Source organism: Prionailurus viverrinus, chromosome D4 (assembly GCF_022837055.1).
Source record: "Prionailurus viverrinus isolate Anna chromosome D4, UM_Priviv_1.0, whole genome shotgun sequence".
NCBI lineage: Eukaryota > Metazoa > Chordata > Mammalia > Carnivora > Felidae > Prionailurus > Prionailurus viverrinus.
Window position 1 is genome coordinate 68156404 of NC_062573.1, and position 19672 is coordinate 68176075.

Genomic DNA, 19672 nt, shown 5'->3' on the forward strand with positions numbered 1-19672 from the left:
GACTGAGCAGAGTTCCAGCTTGGGAAGATAAAAAGTTCTAGAGACAGATGGTGATGCTGTTTGCACAACAGTGTGAATGTACTTAATGCCACTGAACTACATACTCAGAAATGGTTAAGGTGGTAAATTTTATGTTATGTATATTTTACCGTAATTTTTTTTTTTAAAGGCAGGCTACCATTTAGTGAGTTTGTTTTTAAATGCTTTAAAGGGGGCGCCCGGGTGGCTCAGTTGGCTGAGCTTCCAACTTTGGCTCAGGTCATGATTTCATGGTTCATGGGTTCGAGCCCCCATTGGGCTCTGTGCTAACAGCTCAAAGCCTGGAGCCTGCTTCAGATTCTGTGTCTCCGTCTCTCTCTCTGCCCTCTCCCGTTCACGTTCTGTCTCTCTCCCTCTCAAAAATAAAATAAGCATTTAAAAAAAAAAAAAAAAAGGAAATGCAGGGCACCTAGGTGGCTCAGTCAATTGAGCATCTGACTTCGGCTCAGGTCGTGATCTCGCGGTTTTTGAGTTCAAGATCCGCGCTGAGCTCTGTACTGACAGTTCAGAATGCTTCGGATTCTGTGTGTATCTCTCTCTCTGCGCCTCCCTGGTTAGCACTCTGTCTCCCTCTTTCTCTCAAAAATAAATAAACATTAAAAAAAAAAAGTAAATGCTTTACTTTTTGCACCCGCTGGTTGCATTCAGCTGAGTGCTGTGCTTCCCCGTCCACCCTGGTGTGCCACTAGGAAAGGCTATATGCCCTGTTGATGCTCTGGGAGTTGAGGTGGGCTCACGGCCAGGTGCAGCTCCTTCACACATCCCCTGAGCTTGGATAATCTGCATTTTCCCTGGAAGACAGCAAGCTACTTCCACTGCGTTGGCCCAAACACTTCCTAAGAGGGACCCTCGAAGGCAGATAAACTCCCCGAGGACTCCAGTGTGACCCTGTGAAGCAATCATTAACACGGGGTAACATCAAGACGTAAGCATTCTGACAACCCACAGGAAATAAGCAACTGTCGGCCCATCGCTGTGAGCTGCCCTGGCTTCGGGGTCTCTGCTGGCCCAAGACGCTCTGGGCCTTTCCGTGTCCTGGTACGTATGTTAAAATGCTCTCACAGAATCCGAGACACTGGGGTGCCCGCCAGGCCCTTTTACACTCTACCTTGGAAACATCCACTGGCTTGGATAGGAAGTTTGAGGACATGTCACAAACCAGCACTGCTCCCTCGACATCTGGGATAAAGTCAAACTCCACTCCGTGCACAGTCTCGTTGGCGCAGTAATATACATAGGAGGCATCGGGGCTCAGCTTCCAGGTGCTTGGATCTGGAATTTCTACCACAGAAGAAAAGGTGGAGACTCTGGACTTTCATTCTGCCTTCTTTGTGTAGATGGGACTGACACACTTCCCCTAGCAGTGAAAGGCTCATCCCAAAGACCTCCCAAGTGAAACCACCCTATCCATCTTGCATTATAATCCCCAGCAACAACCTAAAAAGATTATCAATCCCACCCCTTTGACAGTTATTGGGGGTAACTCCTCTTCAAGAATGGTGTGGTGGGTATTTGTCGAGTTTTTTCTCATTACCCAGCATCCATCTATCCTATGTGCACGGAGTTTCTTCTTGGGGCTCCAGCCTCCCCAGCTCAGCCCACGTAGCTCCAGTGTGGCCAATTCCACTTGCAGTCACATGACTGATTGGGAATGGAACACAGGAGACGTCAGACTCTAACTGGAAATGCTTGAGCAAAGGCACTGAAACTTGGGAGAACAGAAGGTCAGGAGCATCTTCTAAAAGGGAGTACAGCTTTTCCGACTGTGGAGCCACCACAGAGGAGACGAGGGGAGACACCAGGACCTGCAGGCACTGTTGGGGCCCTTGATCAAGCCATTCCTGAAGCCAATCGGCCTCTAGGTTTTCAGGTGAGAGAACCTATGAATACTTTCTGTAGCAGCCAGTGAACAGTCTTAACAAGTATAACCATCCAGTCTGAATGGTACCAATCCAACTATTGACCAGAAGAAGGAATTAAAAACTGCTGGTTGCCCTTGGCGGGGGTAACCTGATATCTAAGAAGGGACTACCCACCCATCAGCATTTGTCAGCATTTCATTATCACTGTTGAACTCAGATCCCAGCACTTACTCGTGTAACTCCCAAGTTTGGGGTGGACGATATTCACGGTCCCAAACTTCTTGGCTTCTTCGGCGGCCTTAGCTGACCAAGATCCTGTCACCACATAGTCGGCACACCTTCCTGCTTTCAGGCCAATCAGGTTTAAGGGGACAGCACTGAACTGGCCAGACCCACCTCCTTGCACAAAAATCACCTTGTAGTTGTCTGGAACGGCTCTGGGCAGAAGTACATGTGACGGTAAACAGAGACACACAGGGTGTAAGAATGAGTGATGCTCTCTACCAGCACTTTACCCGGGGTGGATATACTATAAGAAATATGGTAAAGTCTCCCCGCGCGCGGCTTTGCCTTCCCCAATCCAGTCACTTAATATTCCCTCCTTGGACAACCATTATCGGGCTTTGTGTGGAAGCCTATGGGGAATGTTTGGAGGGAAGTCAGTAACACCCTGCTGGTCATCTTCCTACCACTCTCAGACTACATGGTTCAAGGGAGGCCAACCCTCGCTCCAGCAGAAGAGCACATGACCCGAGCTGGCCAGTGGGGTTTGGTTCTGAGACCTTTGCTCAAACTTCAGGAAAAGGGGAACGCTTTCTACTGAGGGAAAGGATAAACCGGCTAATCCTACAACCCCTGGTGGCCACCTGGTGAAGCCAACACCTAAAAAAGCAGAGCCAAAAGATGAAGATAAAGACCTTCCTGAACATCACCTAAATCACTCCTTCACTTTACAGTTACACACGGTAACACACCCCCTCTTTCACTTAAGCTAAGAGCTGGGCATCTGTCACTTACAACCAGAAGTCCTAAAAATAGATATGTGCTGGTCCATGCTCTGAACCATTCGGACGGTGATAAGAATCGTAGATAACGTTTTAGGCCTAAGCATGTAATCACATATGGACATACATCAAGACTAACAGGGGGGCGCCTGGGTGGCTCATTTGGTTAAGCGTGCGACTTCAGCTCAGGTCATGATCTCAAAGTTTGTGAGTTCGAGCCCTCCGTTGGGCTCTGTGCTGATGGTGCAGAGCCTGGAGCCCACTTTGAGTTCTGTGTTTTCCCCTCTGTCTCTGCCCCTTCCTCAGCCCAGCTCACACTCTGTCTCTCACTCAAAAATAAATAAACATTAAAAAAAAAAACAAGACTAACAGGGAAATTTCTGGACTCCAGCATAGAAAATGAAGATGATGGTTGGAATGGCTCTAGGCAGTAAGAGAAGCCCAGCTCCAGAGGGACTAGACCATGGAAACTGGACCCAAACCTTTGAGTAAGGTCAGAGCTTAGAAACAGGTATATGGAAGGCAGATGGCTACAGACAGGTCCAGCACCAAGGTAAGAACCAAAGGGCAGGGCAACCTGAGAGGGTCCTGGGGAATGGGTGCTGTGCAAATATCTGGTCCTGAACTATGTCTGCCTGTGATCATCCAGTGCCTACTGCCAGGTCTCATTGAGAGGTTCTAAACATGAGGTTCTCAGCAGCTGAGAGGGTTCCAGGTCTAGGTTATTCAGATGCCAGACAGATAAGAAGGCCAACACCTGGATGGAAGGACAGCAGATAGAGACAGAGCAGACAGGGGTACAAGGTAGGCACTTGGTTAGAATAAAGGACAGGCCCATAAACTGAACTGAGAGTCCAGTCCCAGGAGGCTCACAGCCCACATCTTCTGGGGCCAAGGTTCCATGAAGCACAGGATTATGCTGTGGACAGGACACGGGACCCAGCAGGCAGACCCGGTGAGTGAAGTCACGCGAACGATTACTGGTTCTGACCACTCGCATTGCACTGGGCTTCTAGGGGCTCCTCACAAAGGTGTCCCCAAGCCTGCCCCATCTTGAAGCGTTTCATCAAGGCAATTTAAAAGGAAGTAGTCCATATAATTCCAATCTTGTTAACGGAATAATGCAAACATGAACCCTAAATTATTAATAATAATTACCTCTGACTGATAGGGTTATGGATAGTTTAATTCTATCCATAGTTTAACTATCCAGTAGTTTAAATTCTAGTTTAATTTGTGATATTCAGGTTTCCCCCTAAACTTTCTTCCATGAACATGCACCAGTTCTATGAGCAGAACGAAAATGTGGATTCCCCCCCCACCCAAGATTACCATATTCATAACGTTTATGTGAATATGTATAGATAATATATAAATCTCTCATTTAAACAGCAATCTATTTACAAGTAAGGTTTCCTCTGGGTAAGGAGAATGGTACAGATAAGCTAAGAGGAACCACCTGAGAAGTTCCTGGAGTGAAGAACTCTTAAAATTACCCAGAAATTTTGCAAAAGATGAAGTTTCTACAGAGATTCTGATTCAGCTGGGCTAGAGAGGGGCCCTGCACTTAAATTTTTTAATACCTCCCCGCAGCCAGGTGATTCTGACAGGTGGTCTGAGACCCACATTTTTAAGAGCCAGTAAACTAACCAAGATGACCATTTCTTTGTTATCTAAATCCCTATTAAGCCTGAAAAATCTTTCTTAGGTATAATGATTCCAAATCTTTGGAAACACCACATAAAATAAAAACGCACAAACACAGGAGAGCAAACAAACAAAAAAAGCATGATGTACTAATTTAGTGACTTTGGAAGAATCTTTAAAAGATTATTTTTAATTATGAAATATTCTTAACACACAGCAGAGTAAATACTATAACAGACACCCAGGTATGTGGATTATCAAACAAAAGTAACGAATTTGGTCTTTAAAATTTTGAACTTACAACAATTCCCGCACAAGATTCTCTGTGTTGTTAATAATCTTGGCAAAATCTGATGACCTGTGGCTCATTTCTGTGGAAGGAAAGAAAAACAAGAAAACGCAGTTCCAGTTCAAAACCAAATTAACAGAAGGAACTTTAGAAGCAAGTGCACAATTTGCAAATAAAATAATAACGGGAAATTGCAGTGATTTTGCAAATTGTGGGCCAAGGCTCACTTAGTTTAGGGGAAAAATCCAAACTGATTTTCCAATTGCAAACATTTGAGCCTTACAGCCACAGCGGAATGATTTTTCAAGTCGCATACCCATTGAATGAGCCATTTACTAATTCATCCTTCCGTCCCTGTGATTTCTCACAAACACGAACCCGTGTACAAAGGCTACCCCCCCCCCCCCACCGAGAACAGCAGCACAAATTTCCGCACTGCGGCTCTCATTTCACAGAAACCCAAGTAATAGCAACAAGCATGCAGTTAACCCTATGATCTCTTAATACTATGTGGCCTTTGGAATTACCTAACAAGAAAAAGGACATTAAATTTTCAAAAGGAAATTTTTAAATTCCAAGGTTCTCTTCCTCAATAATGTAAGAGAAACTTAATGAAATTATTAACGCGCAAGATCTTGAGCAAAGGCTTGTAGACCTTTAAACATTTATTGAGTTCATTTGTAAGTATAGCCCAGGCTGTACAATGAATGTGAGGCAATACTATAAAGTTTCAGAGCATGGTGAGGCATGTGATCTCCGATGCTATGAACAGCAAAAACCAACCATGAAAGGGTAAGCGGAGAGGCAAGAACCCCTCACCAACATGGGTACTGATTTCAAAACTGCTTCCATCAATCATGCGACCAAAATTACTAAAACTTAAAAATAGATCTACGAAGGCCTAAAGGAAGACCGAGGGGAAAAAATTCGAGGCTTGATGCATTTTAATCAGTTTCCTTTGGAACCTGGATATTCAGAGTCAAAAAGTAAATCTTACCAAGAACACTAATCCCAATTCCTTTGTAGTCTAATAATTCCTTTTGTATCTCTAACAATACCTAGGAAAAAACAAGAGAAAATAAAATGATTTGGATATTCTGTGCAGAGCACTCCCTCTGGACATCAAAGAGAGGGAGTCCACCCACAGGGTCTGTGAGGTCCGGAAGCTTCTGTCGTGCCCACGGCCAATCCCCTTCCTCCCATCCAGCCCACAGAGCCCTGCTAATGCAATTTACACACAAGTTAAGTGTGAAATTATGTGATGCGATTGATGTTAAAATACAGCTTTTCTGGGGCACCTGGGTGGCTCAATCAGTTGTGTGTCAGACTCTTGTTTTCAGCTCAGGTCAAGATCTCATGGTTCATGAGATCGAGCCCTGCATCGGGTTCCACACTAATGGCACTGAGCCTGCTTGGGATTCTCTCTTCCTCTCTGCCCCTCTCCCACTCGCTCTCTATACTCTCTCTCTCAAAATAAATAAAAATAAACTCTAAAAAAAAATACAGCTTTTCCAAAAGCATGAATTTATTTAGGTATAAAAATTCACCTGGATTCAAAAAATAAAGTTCAAATCAAGAATTTTTCTGATGACAACCCTCAGCTGTCAAGATAAGACCTTTGGGAAAAGACGGACGTGCTAGAAAATATCCCCTCCACTATCACATTTCTCACTCTGAAAGCAGAAATACAACAAAATGCATAAAGTTCTGGGTTCAAGGAAAAACAAAAAAAGTCGGTGAGGCTGAAATTAAACTGATAACTCAATTTTCCATCTTTTTAGTCTAAGGTGCTCAAATGGAACAGGGTGGGTGTGCGGGAATTAGGAAGAGCCTGCTGTGAATGAAGGGGCTCCTGGGTGGCTGTTGGTTAAGCGCTGGACTCTTGATTTGGGCTCAGGTCCTAATCTCACCGGTTCCTGAGATCCAGCCCCCTGTTGGGCTCCGAGAAGCCTGCTTAGGAGCATGTGCTCTCTCTCAAAATAAATGAACATTTAAAAAAAAAAAAAAAAGAAACACCTGTTGTGAAAGATTAATGGGCAGGGGAGGTAACGACATACCGACAGAGCCATGAGGGGGATATTCCTATCCCCGATGTGCAGATGAGTAATATCAGCCAAGGCTCTGAGGGCTATGCACCTGGCCAGCCCTTTGACCCCTCTACTAAGATTACTGCAGTCCCTTAACCACATTCTACCTTACAGGGACAACTGGGCGGGGGAGACCCAATTTACCACCAATCCCAAAGAGTCAGGAAATGGGGCACGGCTCACCAAACCTTACAAAGCTAGCTCGGGGGGGGGGGGGGAGCCCCATTGATGTTTTGTTCCTCCAAAGTAAGTAAAATGCAAGTAACTACACACTGAGAAAAAAAAAAAACAAAAAAACACCAATCCTTTATTTATTTTTCTTAAAGAAGGAAGATAAAATCCTATCAGAAATGAATGTTAAAGTGTGAAATGACATGATATCTGGAATTGGCTTTATTGTTTATTTTTTTTTTAATGTTTAATTATTTTTGAGAGAGAGAGAGCTAGAGAGAGCAAGTGAATGGTAGGGGCAGAGAGACAAGGAGACACAGAATCCGAAGCAGGCTCCAGACTCTGAGCTGTCAGCACAGAGCCCGATATGGGGCTCGGAGCCTAGAACCATGAAATCATGACCTGAGCCGAAGTCAGACATTCTACTGACTGAGCCACCCAGGCGTTCCTGGAATTGGCTTTATTATTATTTTTTATTTTATTTTTTAATGTTTATTTATTTTTGAGAGAGAGAGAGATACAGAGCACAAGCAAAGGGTAGGGGCAGAGAGACAGGGAGACACAGAATCCAAAGCAGGCTCCAGGCTCTGAGCTGTCAGCACGGAGCCCGACATGGGGCTCGGATCCAACCAAGAACCATGAGATCACGACCTGAGTTGAAGTCAGACGCTCTACTGACTTAACCACGCAGGTGCCCCTGGAATTGGCTTTAAAATCATCCCAGAGCCGGTGGGGAGTAAGAGCGTGCTGGAGGAGGGAGTACTGAAACAAGCAAGACTGGCAAAACGTCCACAGAATTCAAAATCCTCAGAGATGGGTCCATGGATTTCACTGTATTATTCCCTCTCTACCTTTGTGTATGTGCAAACTGTCATGAAGTACAAAGAAAGGGAAAAAATGCCCTGAAAACATACATTACACAGGTGAGATAAGCCCTCTGTAGAGGCATCCTGCCATCAGAGGTTTCCTCCAAAGACAGAGGCTAAAACAGGACGGTCATAAAACAATCTAAACTGGAGTGTAATTTGTCTAAAAAAAAAAACTTTTTGAGAGAGAGAGTGCGCACGCGCACAAGCAGGAGTTTGGGGCAGCAGGAGACAGAATCTTAAGCAGTCTCCACATTCAGCGCAGAGTCTGATGCCGGGCTCCATCCCACCAACGTGAAATGATGACCTGAGCTGAAATCATGAGTCCGATGCTCAACGGACTGAGCCACCCTGATGTCCCTGAAAAAAACAACATTTTAACAATAAAGAATTAAACAAAAGGTTCCTTTGGCAAGGGGGGGAGGGGGGCGCGGGTGTCAAGAATTTGTCATTGTTGGGACACCTGGCAGCTTGGTCAGCGAGCATGACACTCTTGATTTTCAGGTCGTGAGTTCAAGCCCCACTTTGGGTATAGAGATTACTTTCAAAAAAGAAAAGAAAGAAATCATAAAAGCTAGCATTAGAAAAAAGGATTTGTCATTATTCTGTAAACTACCAGACGCTTATTAGCACTGGCTGAACAAATAAACTTTAGTGAATCCGTCTTTGAACTCCTGTTTAAGACTGGACTTCTCACAAAATAGATGAACACCGGAGAAGAGAAATAAAAATAAAACAAGATAAAAACAGAGAGGGAGGCAAACCATAAGAGACTCTTAAATATGGAGAACAAACTGAGGGTTGCTGGAGGGGAGCTGGGTGGGGGGGATGGGCTAAATGGGTGAGGGGCATTAAGGAGGGCACTTGCGATGAGCACTGGGTGTTATATGTAAATGATGAATCACTAAATTCTACTCCTGAAACCAATACTACACTAAATGTTAACTAACCTGAATTTAAATAAAATCTTGGACAAACTACAAAAAAAGACTGGACTTCTCTTACAGACAGTATCCCCTAAAATGAGGTTATAACCCAAATCATTACAAAGAGTTTTAAAAGACTTCTACTCCAAAAATCATGCCCCTCTACCCCAGTGGAGTTTCTTTAGCTGCAGAGTACAATCGCTTTTGTGGGTCACAACTAACTTTTTTAAAGTTTATTTATTTATTTTGAGAGAGAGACAGCGAGCGGGGGAAGGCCAAAGAGAAAGGGAGAGCGAGAATCCCAAGCAGACTCTGTGCTGTCAGCACAGAGCCCAACACAGGCTTGAACCCACGAACCGTGAGATCATGACCTAAGCGGCTATCACGAGTCAGACACTTAACAGACTGAGCCACCCAGGTGCTCCTCACAACTAATTTTTTAAATGAAATAGAACAGACTACAGTGGAATAGAATACAAAACTATATATGTTGTAGTTATTTAGGCCAAATATTTCATAAGACCTTAATATAAGGCTTTCATTATAATTATATGCATGTATTTTGTCATTTTGTAAAATATATTTTTCATTGTGGTCACAGTCAACAGTAAAGTTTGAAAACCTTCTCTAATCCTAACAATTCAATCAAATCAAAACTCATAAAAAGCAACATCTGCCACTTCCTTCCACCCACCCCCTCCCCCACCCAGAGAGGGCATCTGAGGGCAAAAATCTTCCCAGGAAAACAATAATTACGTTACTGATCATCACAACTGCCGTTTTAAAAAATGCATAAAGAAACTGCACAAGGAGGGGTGCCTAGCTCGCTCAATGGGTAGAGCACGGGACTCTTGATCTCAGGGGGCCTGAGTTCGAGCCCCATGGGGGTGGGGAGAGATTACTTAAAAAAAAAAAAAAAGAAAGAAAGAAATTGCACAAGGAACAAATAGAAGATTCCAAAACAGAGAAGGGACAAAGGTGAGGCAGGTACAAGAAACGTTTGCACAGCTCTGACAGGGAAGGAATCTCGCCTAAAACCGACTGTAATAGGTGAGAAAAAACAAGCCCTGTTCTCTCAGCTACCGCGAGCCCTGCCCCTAGAAATGCAAGAAATCCTTTCCCTTCTAAAATTGTAAGATTCTCTGTTCGTATAACACAGAGGAGGCTCTATCCCGGGGAGATTTCTACTCTGTTCAACAATAGATAATTGTAAAGCACTTGGCTATGCCTCATGTTGCAACAACATATTATCAGTCATTCTGGTTAGAAAAATAAAAATATAACAGCAGCGATAGCAGTTTGTCAATCAAGGCAAATCACAAACGGCCTTCTTCACAACTGGGGAGTGGGGGGGTGGGTGATGGGGAAAGGAGGAATGGGTGTTGGGGGAGGAGCTGGAAGCTGGCGTGGTGCCTAGGAAGGCAGGGAGTCAGTTCCACTTGGACTTGAAAAGTCTGGTTGTGGCCCCAGGGAGAATTCAATCATCCCATTTCCTCCAAAACAAAGTGAAGCTAACTGGGCAAGCAGCCCAAAGCCTAACAGAATTTGAATACTCGAATGCTTTTAGGAAACAAGCCAGTTTAAAAAAAAAAAAAATCTACGCGTGGAACAGAGCTGAAATAAAGGTGGCGGGGGAGGGAGGGGCAGCTTCTCTAGGGGAACAAGGAAAGGGTGGACTGAAGGCTTTCAGATTTACATTTCTGAAAAGCAACGTTCCCAAGTGCCGGCTAAACCAAACACTCCTTACGAGGAGGGGTCATGCGCGGGACTCCAGTTTGCCATCCCCTCCAGTTAACGCGATCCTCATTCACCATTCATTCAAAGTATCCCATTCACAGATCCACTCGGCACTGCCTGGCTCTCAATGCCGGCCGGGCAACGCGAACGCAGAGATGAGAGCTCTTGCCTTCCCGCCGCGCCCCGGGCCCAGCCCAGGAGAAGGCACAGCACCGGAGTCTGCAGGTGCGCCGCACGGGCGAGCCGAGTCGTGCACGCCGCGCCCAGGGCAGTCGGCGCCAGGGACAGCTGTAGAACCAAGTCGCCGAGTTTCCTTTCCCCCAGATGCATTCTGCCAGAAGCCCACTTGCGAGGGATCCTGAACTGGGCATGCACTCTGTTGCAGAACGCTCGGAAGACTCCGAGCCGGGAGAGGGGATCCGAGCGCCCCGCCTCAGAGATACACTGCCAACCGCGCGCGCTCCCGCCCGCACCGCACTCTCGGCTCGCGCTCGTGGGGACTTACCGAGCGCGGCAGCTTGGCAGGCCCGGGCCCGAAGTTGACCACCTGCCTCCGGGCGCTCATGATGCTGCAGCGCAGGAGGCGAGGGAAAACGAGAGAACTGACCGCGTGGGCAGCGCAACTCTACTGCTGGCTCAGACCTTCTGCCTCCTCCCAGCGCCCAGTCGGCGCCCCCATTGGCCCGCGCTGTCGCAGGCCCTGCGCTAATTGGTTCGCGCTACGGGGCTCGCATCCCCATTGGTCATGCGCCTCAGCCGAGGCCCAGGAGCAGTTGCTCCTCCTCTCGTCTACTGCCTCAGCTCCTCTCTTTCTGATCAGTGCAAGGCGCGCGGGAGATTGCACCAGCCGCCCAGCTCGGCAGAGTGCCCGCCCTAGGATCGTGGGCGGCGGGAAAGGGCTGCCCCTGCCAACGTGGGTTCGTGCTTCTGCGGCCTGGATCCGGACCGTTTCCGCCCTCCAACCACAGCCCCTCTCTCTTGGTCGCACTGGGAGACGTGGAGCAACTCCTTCCCCAATCCAACCACTTCTTCACCCACCCCTGGTCTGGGCTCTGATGCATGCTTCAGAACCAGCGGTTACTAATTCACGAAACTTTTCTAAGCGCCCCCAACCAGCCCCGGATGCCGCATTGGAGAGGCAGGGCTCTCAAGAATGGAACTACAGGGTGAAGGATGGACGGACGGGAGGGGGAGTGCGGGGGGGAGGGGGAATGAGATTCCTTGCATGGGTAGATGGACCAGGAGTTCCTGCAGAATGAAAGGATGGAGCGGCCAAGCACTCGAGGAGAAGAACTGGCCTGGGAAACCTGGACCCCCCCCCCCCCCCCAGGCAAGTCCTTTCAGGTTGCTGATTCTCCATTTCCTTTTGTGAAAAGAGCGAGTACGAACCTGGCATTCGCTCTCAGGTTGCACCGGTGCTGACAAGCTGTGGGTTTAGAAACGTGAGGAGATATTAACGGCAATGCGAAACCACTAGGGAGTCAGTGCAAGCCTAGGGAGAGGCCCAGAGTCAGTCTGCAGCCCAAGCCAAGCCGGGCGCCAGGCCAGCGCTGCTCAAACTTTTCCACAGACGCATCCTTCTCAAAAGAACTCCCGTGGAGCCCCGCATGGTGTTCTGAAACAGGGAGGCTCCCCTTCCCCACAAGAAAGACATTTCTTTGAATTCTGGAATTTCATTATTTTTTGAACTGCGAAGTCTGCTTTCTACTCCATAATTTAACCTAGTTTCTTTGAATATAAAGAATATGTTACCAAATCTTTGAGCAAAATTAGTGCTCCAGGAATACACACTGGGGCTTCCTGTAACACCACCCACAGGGGGACCTACCGCCCCATTTGAAAAGGCTTGTAAAATGACTGGGGTTTTTTTGGCTTTTGTTTGTTTTTTGTGGTATGTGGGTGGGATGGGGCTGGGGGTGGAGGTCCTGCTTTGGATTTGTGAGTTGGAGGGCAAAATTTCTAGAAAAAGCTCAAATGAACAAGGCCACTGCCTTCCACAGCACCCTCATTTAAGAAATTGAAAAACTGAGTAAAAAGGTGTGAATCTGAGTCCATAAACTAAGATGTGCAAGAATAGTCACTTATCCATTATTTTATATAAAGACTTATCTGTAGACCCTGAGCAGCCAATCCACTGAAGGAGTGGGGGAGCTGGCCTTCCTCCTTCCTGGAGTCCCTAACCACAGGGATTTACACCGCCCTACGGTGTGGGATGGAGAGGGGAGCACCCAGCCATTTGGTCTCCATCCCCCCAAATTTGGCTGAGTTGTCTCCACTATTCAGGTTTATATGGCTGCTTCAGTCAATTAAACCACGTCTGTGTCCCACAAGGAACACAGGAAATTCGGGTGGGCTGGAGGTGGCGATCATCCTATCGGCCGAGACAGGCCACGAGGTCATTCTTTCTAGGGCTTTCCAGTTTCTGAGATGATATTACAGGGAACTGAGGCACACAGACCCTCTGCCCAAGCAGGTAATGCTGACGTCTGGCTCTCTCTCTCTGTCTCTCTTCCTCCCAGCCCAAGGGAATCTCTTTTTCATTCTAGAGAGAATCCACTTCTTTCTGTTTCTTCCTCACACGCTGGGCACAAATACCTTAATTCTGCACCACAAATTCCAGTGTATCCTGGGCCACTTGGGAATAGAAAGGTGGTGGTGAAATTGTGGTGAGTTGGAACGTGCCCACCCGTTTGTGCAGGAGTTGCACAGGCCCACCACACGTTCCTGCTTTCCTTCCATGGAACAGAGTCGTCGCCAGGAAGTGGCGGCCCAGCCAGTCTCCTCATTTCCCAGCTCTCCTTGCGTCCAGGCAGATCGCGTGCCTGGGTCCCATCAGTGGAATGGAACCGAGGATGTCCCTTTCCGGGGTGGGGAAATGGTGTGTTTCTGCACTTCTTTTCCCCACTCCACAGGCTGAAATCAGAGACTCTACGGTCCCCGGAGATGGTGGAGACACGGACAGGAAGGATCTCCATCCAGTCTCTGTATCACCGACTCCAGGCTTGTTATTCATAATCGAGAAAGTATCTCTTCTTTTGTGTCGTGCCACTGAAATCCGAGGGGCTTTTTGTTCCGGTGGCCCATGTTATCCTAATTAATACCCCACTCTCCACACGACAGCTGCAGCTCAGGTCCAAGCTGTTGTTGCCAAATGGGCAAAGTTGATGGAGCTGTCTTCCCATTTATAAGGAAAAACCAGAAACCCAGATGTTGATGTGATGTTTTCCAATTTTTAAATGTCTCCGAATTTAAATTTCAGAACGCACTGTACAGGTCAATATTGTTAAGGGGTCTCGCCTAGATTCCCTCCAGGCCTGATTCAGCTTGCTGGCCACCAGCTCTCCTTCTAACGACTGCTTTACAGTATTCTGCCGCATAATTCCCTCCTTCAGCGAGGAATACACTCTGCTCCCTGCTTGAATGAGAGAACGAGAAAAGAAAAAAAACCACTGGGGAAATGTAATTTAATCTCAAAATATCCCTCTGTCACCCTTGCCTATCTTGCAGTGCAGATGTATAAAGACAGCCCAGGGGATTCCTGCATTTCAGGAGGGCCCCTCCCCTCTTAGTAGGCTCTCACTGAGGTTAAAAGCAGCTTCTTTATGAAAGATGTATTTTGCAAATGTCAGTTTCACAGGTGTTATTTCTTGAGCCCTTACTGTACATATGTGAATGTGCCGCCATTTCCAGTCAGGTTGGCCATCCCATTTAGAGGGGAAGGAGAAAAGGGGCGCCTGGGTGACTCAGGCAGTTGAGCATCTGACTCTTGATTTCGGCTCAGGTCATGATTTCACAGCTCATGAGTTCAAACCCCGAGTCAAGCTACACGCTTACAGAGCCTGCTTGGGATTCTCTCTCTCTCTCTTCCTCTCTCTCTCCCCCACTCAGGCGTTCTCTCTCTCTCTCTCAGAAAAAATAAACACACTTTAAAAAAAAGAGGGGAAGGAGAAGAGAACTGAACAGAAAAGAAACCTGTTGGGAATGAGGGAAGAGTATTTCTGTTGCCCTTTTCTGTAGTTGGAGCTGAAGATCCTTTTCTGTTATTACTCCTGGAGGAAATGAGGGACAGGACAAGGGACTCAAACAAAAAGTCAAAATCCTATAGCACTCTTCATTCTGACCCCAAAGGTAACCCCTGCTTACTTTACGACCTCAGTTTATTCCCTCTCCCTACTTCACTGCATTTTAAAAATTTGTGATAAAACATACATAACTGAAAAGTTACCATTTTAACCATTTTTAAGGGTACAGCTCAGTGGCATTAGTACATTAAGTGTTGCACAACCGTCACCACTGTCCATTTCCAGACTTTTTCGTCTTCCCCAACTGAAACTCTGACTGTATCCATTAATCAGTAAGTCCCCACTCCCCTTTCCCCTAGCCCCCATAAATCACGGTTCTTTCTGTTTCTGTGCATGTGGTTGCTCTGAGTACCTCTCATAAGGGGAACACGATGTGGGAAACAAAGGCAAAAGAAAAAGTTAAATTTCCTTACAACTTTACAAGTCCTTGAGACAGGCAGAATGACCTTGCTCTAGGAACTCAGCAGTCTGGATGTTGACACTTTGTTAAGGGCAAAAGGCAATCTTAGCTTAACATTATCCTGACCTCCAGATTCTTGTAAGTTTCTTTTAACATATACAAATTCCTTTGGAAACTTCCTTTATCTCAAATCCCTCCAAGATATATGTTAGCAACCATTCTCCAAGCATATAGACCACTGATATACATATGAATGGTCTCATGACTGAGGTTTCATTAGACAGTAACAAATGACCTTTTCCTAACAACAGCTAGCCCCCTCAAGGTCCTGGAAACATTTCTTCCGAGATTCCTTAGAGACTTACACTATCCCTAACCCTCTCCCAACTTGTAAGTATATAATCAGCCGTTCCTCACAACCCCAGTGCAGCTCTTTCTGCCCATGAGTCCTATCCCTGTGCTTTTAATAAACCGAAGACATCTCAAGAATTCTTTCTTGACCGTTTCTGCCAAACCCCAATATTTCCACATCTGAATATACAGAATTTGTCTTTTGTGACCAGCTTATATCACTTAACACAATGTATTCAAGGTTCATCCATTTTGCTTTATTTTTTTTTTTATATATCTTTTTTTAAAGTAGACTTTATCTTTAGAGCAGTTTTAGGTTCACGGGAAAATTGAGAGGAAGTTATTTTTCCTCTACCCCATCCCCTACATATGCATAGATGGCGTCCTCTATTATCAATATTCCCCACCTGAGTGGTAAGTTTGTTACAAATCAATGAACCTATGTTGACATATCATTGTCACCCAAAGACCAGAGTTTACATTAGGGCTCACTGTTGATGGTGTAAAATACTATGCATTTAGACAAATGTATAATGTTGCATATCCACCCTGATTAGTATCATACAGAGTAGTGCTCTAGTCATCCCTCTGTCTCTCTCTCTTTTTTTTTTTTTCATTTTTTTAAAGTAATCTCTACGTGTGGGAGCTCACTTACAACCCCAAGATCAAGAGTCACATGCTCCACTCACTAAGCCAGCCAGGCACCCCCTTTGTCTCCCTTTTTGAATGATCAGTATAGAGAGCATTCTACAGCAAAGTTTGCACCAGTAAAATCTCTTAAGGGAGTCATTTTAAGAGAAACGCTCTGTATGGACCACTGGGCATCCCCCACAGGGGACTGCACACTGCTTATATCTCCCGACATCCTAAAAGGATTCTGGTCTGGAAAAGGCATCAGGATTTTTTTAAACCTGAAAATGTACTTATTTCACTACTTTTGTGTGTGTGTTTTGTTTTGTTTTGTTTTGTTTTTAAGGAATAGAGCAACCCCTTGACACCATCTGTCTGATGTATAGACACAGTATTCACCACACCCGGCCGGGCTGCCCCTGGTCATGTGCCTGTGCAGTTTTGGATTAACACTCTTCACCTGGGCTGCCTCACCTGGGTTCCACGTGGAAGCATGAAAATGGGCCACGGAGCACTTGTTCAATCAGCTGTCCAAAGTCTTCATGTGCCTATTATAGAAACCATCAAGTGTCTTTTAGAATGGCTTTTGCAGGGGCCCCTGGGTGGCTTAGTTGTTAAGCACCTGACTTTGGCTCAGGTCATGATCTCACGGTTTGTGAGTTCAAGCCCCATAATGGGCTCTGTGTCTGCTTTGGATCCTGTCTCTCTCTCTCTCTCTCTGCCCTTCCCCCCTCCATGCTGTCTCTCAAAAATGAATAACCATTAAACAATAAGTTTTTTAAAAATGTAGAATGACTTTTGTAGTGTTAATAATCTGGTGGTGGTTTCATTTTTTCCTTTTATTTATTTATTTTTTAATACTTTATTTTTAAGCACTCTCTACACCCAACATGGGGCACAGACTCACAACCCCTCCGATCATAAGCTATACACTCTACCCACTGAGCCGGCCAGGCGCCCCTCATTTTAAATTTTTTTTCCTCTTCAGGGGCCAGAGCAAATACAAAGATAAAGGAAGGAGCTAGAGCAAAGCCAGGGATAATGGGGGCAGAGTCAGTGCAGGACTTGGGACTTCCTGCTTCTGACCCTGCTTTTTCTTATACCTCAACTAAATCCCAACTCCAACATACACTGCCTCAGAAATAAATGATGACCATCATCTAATTTATTTACTGGCCTATGTTTGGTATAGAAAGACAGCAAAGATTAATAAAAAATAACAAGAATTGAAAGCTGCGTAGGTGAACCATTTCTGTAATCCTAGAGATGAAACAGAGGAAAGGACAGATGGGCAATGTGGCTGGAGGGAAACAACTGGAAAACATGGGAAGGCCAGTTTAATAGATCGTAGTTTATGCATGTGGTGAACTGCTATACCACTATTACATGGAATGCACACGAAGACTTTTTATTTTATTTATTAGAAAATTTTTTTTAATGTTTACTTATTTTTGAGAGAGAGAGAGACAGAGCATGAGCGGGGGAGGGGCAGAGAGAGAGAGAGAGACAGAATCTGAAGCCGGCTCCAGGCTCTGAGCTGTCATTACAGAGCCCAACGCGGGGGCTTGAACCCATGAACCGTGAGATCATGACCTGAGAGAAATTAGATGCTTAACCAACTGAGCCATCCAGATGTCCTGAAGACTTTTTATTTTTGAGAGCGAGAGAAAGAGAGAGAGAGAGTGCGAGCTGGGGAGAGGCAGAGAGAGAGGAAGACAAGGAATCTGAAGCAGAATCTGAAGCAGCCCAACACAGGGCTCACAAGATCATGACTTCAGCCAAAGTCAGAGGCTCAACTGACTGAGCCACCCAGGCGCCCCGCAAAGACTTTTTAATAACACAGGAATACGCTCAGTAGGAAAAATCAAATGAAAACAAAAGCCACTTGATATCACTTCAACCATTAACCATCTCCATTCTTCAAACATAACAATGATTCCCCCATTTAAAAAAAAAACAAAACCTGCCTCCTTCAGGGGGGGTCACAATTCCTACTCAAATTTATACAACAATTTATAGTCCCAATCCAGAACATTAATAAATGCATTCAGGTTCATTTATTCATTCCACAAATACTGTGTTCCTACCATGTACCATGGAACAATGAGGCATATTCCCTGCCTCCTGCAGCTTCTGGTGTTTGATAAATTTATAGAGAATCTATTTATATTTGGCAAAAGTCATCAGCTCAACAAGGCCTTCCATAACCACCCTGATAACATCGAAACCGCCCCGTCCACACCTGGGGCTCCTGCTTACTCTTACCTTGTTAACATTTCTCTTGTTTCCAAAACAAGAATCACCTCTAACATGCAATAGAATTCATTCATTTATTATTTATTGACGTGTACGAAGGGAAGGAAAAAGTCTCTGTCCTTCAGGATCTTCCAGCTGGACTAAGAATTAAATGGATGTGAGACCAATTAACAGAAAAGAACCCAGAGATTTTATTTTTTATTTGTTTTACTACATGCTCACGGAGGACCAATAATGAAATTGAGATCTAAGGAAATGACTGAGGCATGCAGTTTTTACATTTTCTAGACAAAAAGACAATACATCTGTGAGGAATTGACAGGACAAAGAAAAGTTAACTTTGGGAGCTTCGGTTAGTAGGGAATTCTAAACAGAATTTGGGCTGGGGGAGTAATTAGTAAAGAGTAACAAGGTTGTTTATTCAGCCTCCTCTGCTCTGAATTGCCCATCTCTGGTGAAAAGGATGTCTCTTTACTTCATGGTACAGGGAGGGTACCTTTCATAGGGAGAGTTATTTCCTGCTTTCAAGGGGACGGAGGGGGGTCTGAGTGTCTTCCGGCACTTAAGAAACTTTTATTTATGGGGGCGCCTGGGTGGTTCAGTCGGTTGAGCATCCAACTCTCGGTTTCGACTCAGGTTCATGAGTTCGAGCCCCGTGTGGGGCTCCAAGATGAGCCTGGAGCCTGCTTGAGATTCTCTGTCTCCCTCTCTCTGCCCCTCCCCCCTGCTTGTGTGCTCTCTCTCTCTCTCTCCAAGTAAATAAGCATTTTTTTCAAAGAAACTTTCACTTATAATAATCAATATTCCACAGTGGCACATTTTGTGGCAGGCCTACCCGTGGCCCCTACATGTCTAGTCTGTGTGGTAGAATCCAAAGTCTGTGAATTTGCTAATACACCTAGATCAGTGCCTAGACTAGGGTAAGCTACAAGGATTTGTGCACTGAGAAACTGAATTTGTAAGTACTCCTGCATATACTGGCACTCCTGGGTGGCTCAGTTGGCTGAGCATCTGACTTTGGCTCAGGTCATGATCTCGCAGTTCATGAGTTCAAGCCCCACGTTGGGCTCTGTGCTGACAGTTCAGAGCCTGGAGCCTGCTTTGAGTTCTGTGTCTCTGTCTTTCTCCGTCCCTTCCCCTGCTCACACTCTCTCTCTCCCTCTCCCTCTCTCTCTCAAAAATAAATAAGCATTAAAAAAATAAATACTGTATATACTATGATAATTTTCCTAAAACAAAAAGGTCTGTTGAGGTCTCTACCTCTAGAGACAGAAAGCAGCTTGCCTTTAGTAATGAATTATTCCTCACCCCATTCTGCAAGGTTT

General features: G+C 45.6%; 1 protein-coding gene across 1 annotated transcript in view; it reads right to left on the reverse strand.

Annotated features, from left to right (window-relative positions):
• PSAT1 (phosphoserine aminotransferase 1) overlaps positions 1-11264 on the reverse strand; it is a 32676-nt gene extending 21412 nt beyond the window's left edge. Inside the window, exons 1-5 of the mRNA XM_047831000.1 lie at positions 11134-11264; positions 5839-5899; positions 4854-4923; positions 2133-2338; positions 1148-1320 (exon numbers count right to left, since the gene is read on the reverse strand). Of these exons, the coding sequence (XP_047686956.1) occupies positions 1148-1320; positions 2133-2338; positions 4854-4923; positions 5839-5899; positions 11134-11193 (570 nt within the window). The 5' untranslated portion in view covers positions 11194-11264. The remainder of the gene's footprint in view (positions 1-1147; positions 1321-2132; positions 2339-4853; positions 4924-5838; positions 5900-11133) is intronic.
• Positions 11265-19672: the final 8408 nt, after the last annotated feature.